General features: G+C 35.5%; 1 protein-coding gene across 1 annotated transcript; it reads left to right on the top strand.

Annotated features, from left to right (window-relative positions):
• Positions 1-5,475: 5,475 nt before the first annotated feature.
• Positions 5,476-7,328, top strand: LOC119694255. Its single transcript, XM_048633539.1, has 2 exons — positions 5,476-5,918; positions 6,907-7,328. Exons 1-2 carry the CDS (start codon positions 5,589-5,591, stop codon positions 7,180-7,182), a joined length of 606 nt encoding a protein of 201 aa, XP_048489496.1. The 5' UTR covers positions 5,476-5,588; the 3' UTR covers positions 7,183-7,328.
• The last annotated feature ends 522 nt before the right edge of the window (positions 7,329-7,850 follow it).

Genomic DNA, 7,850 nt, shown 5'->3' with positions numbered 1-7,850 from the left:
TAAAAAAACCCCATAATTGTTGAGTAAACATAGCATTATCATAATTACAGTGGACGCTCGTCGTAATCAATAACGGACGCGGGATGGTAATTTCTTAAATGCACGCGGACAAATTGAAGCGGAGAACAAACATTGGTTGTGCTTTCGTAGGACCATTTGATTTGGCCTTCTGGAATATGTATTTAATTCATTTCTAACATATTTTTCATGTACCTACTTAGGTCTGTGTGCTTATTTAATAATGGTGGAAAACCATGTTATGGGATCAACAGGCGAGTCTACCTACATAGGTACAATAGCATACAATCAAGAGTTATGAAGGTAGGGCTTGGACTTTGGAGTTAACAATGCAAAATCACACGGGCCACATCCTAGGATCCTTACAAACCTTCAGACAAAAAAAAAATGTTCATCAAAATTTCAAGGCTGGGTACAGTTACTACAGCCTAACCAAGAAGCTCCTAACAAGACTGAAGAGTGACCACTGCAATTTGCAATGATGGGATCAATATCAGGTCCTGCGATGTGATTGGCTGATCGGTGCGTGTGCGCAGGCTGTCGTGATGGGTGGTGGTTCACGTCGTTTTGCCAATTTTGAAGGTACTTTGTTTACTTAAGTATATGGTGAGGGCAGAGCTTGCGGGCTTGCTGTGTATCTGATTGTGGTTATCCTGTGCTGGTGATTCGGATGTTGTTGAATGTAAATTACCTATCCAAATGGAAAAAAGTCAAAAAATAACAACAAACAAATATAAGTACTTACAAATATTTCAATAACGGAAAAAACATATTTAAGTAAGTACAGTTCGTTAACAATATTAATATACTGACTTGACAGTTCGTCAGATTCATACAAAAATCTTCAAATCTAGATACTCAGTAGTGATCTTATAAATGAAATTATTTAGGTAATTAAGTCTTCAGAGATCTCGGTGTAAGATCCGAGTCGACCCCCATTTCGTAGGCCAATATTTCCTTATTATGTCCTACCTTTCTTTATTTTTTCGCCGAATTGTGATTAAAATTTATGGCAACCATGTTGCGGGTCTCCGCGGGAGTTTTAGCATCTTGGGGAATATTAATGAACATAAAAAAATATTGTGTTGTTCTCTCTATAAAATATTCTACGCTGTACATTATCATTATGTTTCTAGGTTTTAACCCACTTCGAAAAAAGGAGAAGGTTCTCAATTCGTCTGTAGGTATGAATTTTTGTGTGTATGTTCACCGTAGTATTTATTGATAACATTCACCGACTTTTCCGTTATTTATCATAGAGTTGGTCACAAAATTTAATTCTTTTGTATTTTTTTAGTGATTTTATAGTTAAGTCTTCTTGTATTTTATACAAAAGAATAGCATGCGTTAATTATTGCCTATTATAATCCAATTATTACATGAAATAAGACTATTGCTGTGTTTAAAACACATACCTGAAGGACCCCACCGCTAATAGAAACAATACTTTCTTAACAATATCAACAACAAAAAAATAAAACTTGACCGACTTGAAATCATTTACATTATGAATAACCACGTCTAAAGGATTGCAATTAACAGAGAATGTGCACTTCTCGTAGGCATCAGGCTCGAGGGCTGCAGACCTGCAGAGCGGTTAATCTTTAATCCCAGAAAGCTCCCTCTCGTCACTTCGTAATATTTCATTTCCATAAGGTGTCGTTGACACTTTTGGTCTGTTTTGTGCCGGAATGATTGCACTTATACGTAAGTACCTTAACAGTTTAATAACAAAAAAGATAGGCATGCCGATAAGAACACGTATGTAAGTATACGTACTTATGTAGGTAAGTGTATTTTATTTTATATTTTTTAGATTACGGTACCTACATGCCAAATTTAATAAAAAAATGGTCTTACTGTTAAAGCGTAACAAACATCTATATCGATCCATAATTACAAACTTTCAGGTTTATTATAATTGTAGGATAAACATAAACATGTCACAAAAATTAAAAACCGTTCAATAATTAAAAACTCTCACGTTTATATTATATTTGTAGGATAAACATGGAACTTATGCCCATATCTAGTCACAAAAATAGAAAATCGTAAAAAAATATGCCATTATTTCGCATGATATCATTGTTCCTACATTTTGTGGTTCGATCTTATTTCATCAAAAAGTGTACAGACACCCTTATCAGTGTAAAGTGTAACCGTTTAAGATTCCCTCCGGTAGTTAGCGGGAGTGCATCGGCAGCAGGTGTGCGGGCCCTCTTAGCTTATAAACTTTGAATTATTTAAATTAATGTTCTTGTTTGAGCAGTTGATTCTGTTTTGTTTTCTTGATACAGCCTCAAATTAGGAAACTCGCCAGGGTTTTTAAACTTTTTGGTTTAATTCATTGTTATATTATTTTTTATTTGACAGTGACGAGTTTTTTAAGAGCTGTGATTATAAACACAAACATACTGGATAAATCGTTAATTTATAAAAACAAGCCTTTATGATTATAGGCCGCGCGCCGCCTTGTTGCATCAAGAGCCATCAAGTGGCTGTCAGTTTGAGTAGGAGATTTATTCTGTATGGTAATTCTATTTCAAATCCAAATGGATATGATATTTTATTTATTTACCTATCCATGTATAACTTAGGGCCGGTTTTTCAATGCCAGGATAAAACGTCAAATAACTATCTAACGAATAATTTTATTTGGCTGTTTATCGGCCTAGTAGTTGCTTAACCATTTTTCAATGAGGCGTTTGTTAAAAAAAAAAAAAGTTCCTTTTTGGAGAAATAGATGGCGTTGTCTGGGGTTGTACCAACTTTCAAACCCTCAGAACACACTCAGATCACAATATGTTATTCTGTGAGGCTAACGAAATGTGAAAGTGACGTAGGTAGGTAGAATTGTAGTATTATTTTCTCTATGATGTCGATGTCACTGTTGCTTCAGCGTTCAGTGCGATTGTGCGTACAGCCGTTCTTTTCAAGTTTTCTCAGTTTCCTTGTGTTTCTCCTGTATTAATTGAGTTGTAGTTGAGCTATCTGCTCCTCCTCCCTTGATACTGTAGAGTTAGTGCACTTGAGATAGTGATTTAATGATTTAACTTACTTACGTGAATGAAAATCACTTGGTATGAAATGATCCGAACACAACCATGAATGTTTTCGCAGTTTCCAATCAATTTTTCGCACATTTATCCGAGTCGCCTTAATCCATTGTTGCGCCTGGCTTTCATCATTTGGAAATTTATGATGTCCTTTATTTTTACAAGTTGCGACGGCACACATTCTCATCTTGTCTTGTAAGTATTTCTTTGGGATCTTATTTAGGATCATACAATAAATAAAAATAGAAAATCAGTTCTCGCACGCAGCACCCGTACAAACGGCGCGCATAGAGAAAAGAACACTACGTGACGGCGCGGGTAGAACTATTCACAGAATACTTAGCACTATCCCAAGCCACATGCAGTCTGAGCCTCGGAAGGATGGCTCGCGCTACCACCCGACATTTAATCACAACTAGTGAGTTCTTATTCTGAGTTTAGTACTCTTTGCTCTCTATGTAATTTTTGACAGTTGGTACACTGCGTTTTCACGCCATCTATCGGCTTACCCAAAAGCTCAACTGACAGCTGTCAAGGAAAACGGCTCATTGTGATTTATTCCATAGATAACTATCTAACCGATTTTTCTATTTGAACTCAGGAGAGATGAAACAAGTATATGCGCAGACACTAGTGCTAAAGCAGGACAGACTACTATTTCAATTGTCAGTGTCAACTATCACTGTCAAGCAAAGAGCAATCAAGCCACAAGCACAGCCTCACTGACTGTTTGGTTTGGTTGTTTTGATTTTGGTATTTAAATTTGTTATTTTTGAATCACAATGGTTTCACAAAAAAGAGAGCGTTTAGCTTTAATAATGCTGAAGTTACTGTGTAGTGAGTTTGGTAGATAAATTCAAACATGTCATAGAAAATAAAAAGACCGATGCTGCAACAAATAAAGATAAGGAGACTGCATGGAAGAAAATTGAGTTTTTTTTTAACTCCAGTGGTATAACCACAAGTGTCCGCTCATGGAAAACCCTTAAGTTAAAGTACGAGGGCATCAAAAAAACAATGAAGAAGATGTCTTCCCTGCAAAGGCAGGAGATGTACAAAACTGGAGGTGGGCCCTCAAATGCACCTCCATTTATCGATGTAGAAGAAAAGGTGTTAGGCATTTGCTCCAGCATTACCATTCAACATATCCTTAATTTAGAATTAACAAATAAAAACTGAAAGAAATAATTATAACACCTATGTTTTATTATCAAGTACTGGATGGTTTCTCTCTTTTCTCCTCAGCCTATAGCAGTCCAATACTGGACATTGAAGATCATCCCGCCAAGCCGGAGGGATGTCTTAGATACTTATATATAGCATAGGTTACCTACTTATCGTAAAATGAAAAACTATATGTACCTTAATATTTTTTTATGAAGGAAGTGCTGCTACATTCCTGTTTTATAAAATTAATGATTGAAAATAAATCAACATAATGTTTCTAGTCTGGTGCCTTTCGGCGATGAAATTCTTTTGCATCCCCCATACTATAATGATCAGGCCTCGTTTTGACGACTGTGACTTTCCTTTCAAATGGATTAATATATTCGTTCATTACTGCCTCTTCTTCGATTGTCATATCATCGAAAATATCCATTGAAAATGACGATTATTCTCTGCGCTCGGTAGTTTAGAATAGGTATAAACGCAAAAAAGAACTTACAATAACCTCAAATGTCAAATTATCAACCGAATAAGCCCTATCTGGCGGCCCAAGCAGCAGATAGATTTATTCACCAGTTAACTGAGTTATTGGACCAATAAGTTCTATCTGACATTTGAAAAATGTAATATTTCGCTATCTGTCGAATAAACGCTGTCTATCTGAGCATTGAAAAATCAGCCCTTAACTGATCTATTTTAATGACTAACAGTAAATACTAGCCATTCCATGACAACTGGGAAGCCCTGAAAAGTTTGAGTAACTCTCACTTTCTCAGCTGAGGACGTCAAGTTAAGCAGAACTTTAGTATGGAATGCACCAATGTGATCACCTTTGAGTAAAATTTAAGTTCAATCGTAGGAAGATTTACTCAAGTGGGAAATGGGGCCTATAGTCTGTCCATAATATTATTGGTTTTTTGGCATTCGAAACCCCATACATATTTGATAACTGCAAATGAAAACCAACTTTACTTAACATACATAAGGAAATGTCAAAAATGCAATAACATGATGGAAGCTCTATAAAGGCTCCTCTACATGATGGGCCAGCGCTTGTCCAGCAAAATGGCCATGCGATGGTTGAAAAGGATCTACACGATGGCGATGTTCAGTTGTGATTGGCTCGTTTAACAAAATGGACGTGGAAGCTTTAGCCGCAGCAGCTATATATTTATTTAGCGCGTACAATTATTATCTTAATGTGTGCAAAAAAAAAGTTATTAAATGGAAATGGCGTAGAAGAAGATGGTGGATGTTAACTATTCATCGCAACAGGACTAAGTAAGTAACTGCTTAAATTTAATTTTCTTTGTACTTTTAGTTATTTTATAATTCAGTATAATTAAAATGTATATTTTTTTCAGACAAACTATGGATAATCAGCTAGCTGAAATGCTTGCTGAACCATCTGGTGAATTCGATAACTTCGTGAGGATGTCAAACAGCGATTTTGAGTTTTTGATACAAAAAGTATCACCTGTAGTTGCAAAACAGGATACAGATTGGCGGGAAGCAATACCTGTAAAAATTCGTCTCGCATTGACACTAAGATACCTAGCTACTGGCGATAGCTTTCGTAGTTTACACTACCTATTCAAAATTTCAAGCCAACTTATTTCAAGAATTGTTCCTGAAGTATGTCTAGCCCTCAATGAAGCTTTGAAAGATTTTGTTAAGGTAATAACTTCCTATTTTAATACTATAAACGTGAAAGTTTGTTTGTGTGTGTTACTCAATCACGCAAAAACTATTGCTAAAATGTATAGTTGTGATTTGAGAGTTGCAAATAATACACCTTTTTAAGAATATGAAATAGATTTATTAAATCTTATAAATTATACATCTTATATTATATTAGCATTGTTTAAAGCTTGTTGCAAAATTTGTGATTGTGGGTGAGATTGTAGGTGGAGATTAGGCTGCTAGGTATACTGATGACAGGAAATTCATCTGGGGTAGCATTAGGGCTGGGAGAGAAATAAGGAGGAGAAGTAACGGATGGAGGATGGTAAGACGATGTGGAATAAGTGCTGAAAGAGGATGAGGGACGATAGGAATAATTTTGTTCTTCAGAGACCAAAGGCGTAGAGGTGCAGGTGCGGCCACTCACAGGACGATTGGAAGATATTATTATTTGGGATGGAGATTGGACCACATAACGACTGGAATTTTGTCTAGATGACAATTGACGTTTTTTCAACAATAAGCCGTCTATTTCGTACATCAACTCTTGTTTTTCCAAATCTGTAAATTGTCTTAACCTTTTAGCTAGTAGTTTTCCATATAGATCGCAATCATCTTCGCTATCTATCTTTTGCTTCTTACTGCTGAGTACGCTGTTCAAAGATGAAAAAGCTCTTTTCATTTCGTTACTAGCCTCTTGTAATTCAGGTGGATTTCTAGAACGACGGCGTATTACAGGAATGTTTATTTCAGAATTCACTGTAGCATTTGGGTCTTCATTTTCGATATTTTCATTTTGTGACGTAATTGAATCTTCGTCATCTAACGAGGTTGAAGCCTGAAAAAAATATATTTTGTTATTTACTAATTAATATATAATTGACGATATTCATTTTCACGTTTATAATATAAAATAAAGAAAATATCTGTAATATAAAAAAACTAATTTAATATCTTATGCTCGGTCTTTTTTTTTTTACAGATCCCCACAACAACTGAAGAATGGCTTTCCAAAGCTGAACGATTCAAGTTCCCTCATTGCCTTGGTGCTATGGATGGCAAACATGTGACAATACAGCCACCTCCTCATAGCGGAACTGAATATTACAATTATAAACGTACTTTTAGCATTGTCCTCTTAGCTATAGTAGATTATGATTACTGTTTCATGTTTGCTGAAATAGGCGCTCAAGGGCGTATAAGTGACGGTGGCGTTTTTAATCAAAGTAGTATATCAAAAAAAAAAATCGGAAAATAGCATCAATTTGCCGCCTCCTAGTTCACTACCAGGATGTGATATTGATTTACCCTATGTATTTTTATGCGATGGAGCATTTAGTTTAACTAAAAATCTTATGAAACCTTTTCCTGGCCGTCACCAGTTGAATTCTCCAGAAAGGGTTTTTAATCAAAAACTCTCTCAGTCACGTGTAGTTGTTGAAAACACATTTGGAGTTCTTTCTAACAAATTTAGAGTTTTTAAAACAGCTATGCCTTTTCATCCTGTTAAATGTTCAATTATTACGATGACTTGTGTTCTATTACATAACTTTTTACGGAAAAGCCGAACATCTCGCCCCTTATACGCACCTCCAGGTACATTTGATACCTATAATGACAGTGGAGAATTGATATGCGCTGGTAATTGGAGGAATTGTAGTAATACAAGTTTTCTTCCCTTACAAAATCAACCCCGTAGATCAACTAATGATGCAATTCAAATAAGACAAGCTTTTTTGCACTATTTTTATAATAATATAGAATAATAAACTAAATATGAAATTAAATAATAAGTTTCATTTACTTACTCCGCCGTCTGTGTTTATGATACTCTTGCATTCATAAACATCTCTTAAAAAACTTTCCATTATCTCGAAAAAAGCCCACGACGGCGTATAAATATCATCGAGTCCAGCCCCAGACCTT

This window comes from Plutella xylostella, chromosome 5 (assembly GCF_932276165.1).
Source record: "Plutella xylostella chromosome 5, ilPluXylo3.1, whole genome shotgun sequence".
In the NCBI taxonomy this organism is placed as follows: domain Eukaryota; kingdom Metazoa; phylum Arthropoda; class Insecta; order Lepidoptera; family Plutellidae; genus Plutella; species Plutella xylostella.
Note: the sequence above shows the minus strand (reverse complement) of the source record. Positions and strands in the feature narration are given on the sequence as shown.

Bases quoted from the DNA above. Each gene is read 5' to 3' on its own strand.
- LOC119694255 (XM_048633539.1), top strand. From the start codon at position 5,589: ATGTATATTTTTTTCAGACAAACTATGGATAATCAGCTAGCTGAAATG. The intron at 5,919-6,906 runs GTAATAACTTCC...TTTTTTTTACAG, and splicing joins CTTTGAAAGATTTTGTTAAG to ATCCCCACAACAACTGAAGA.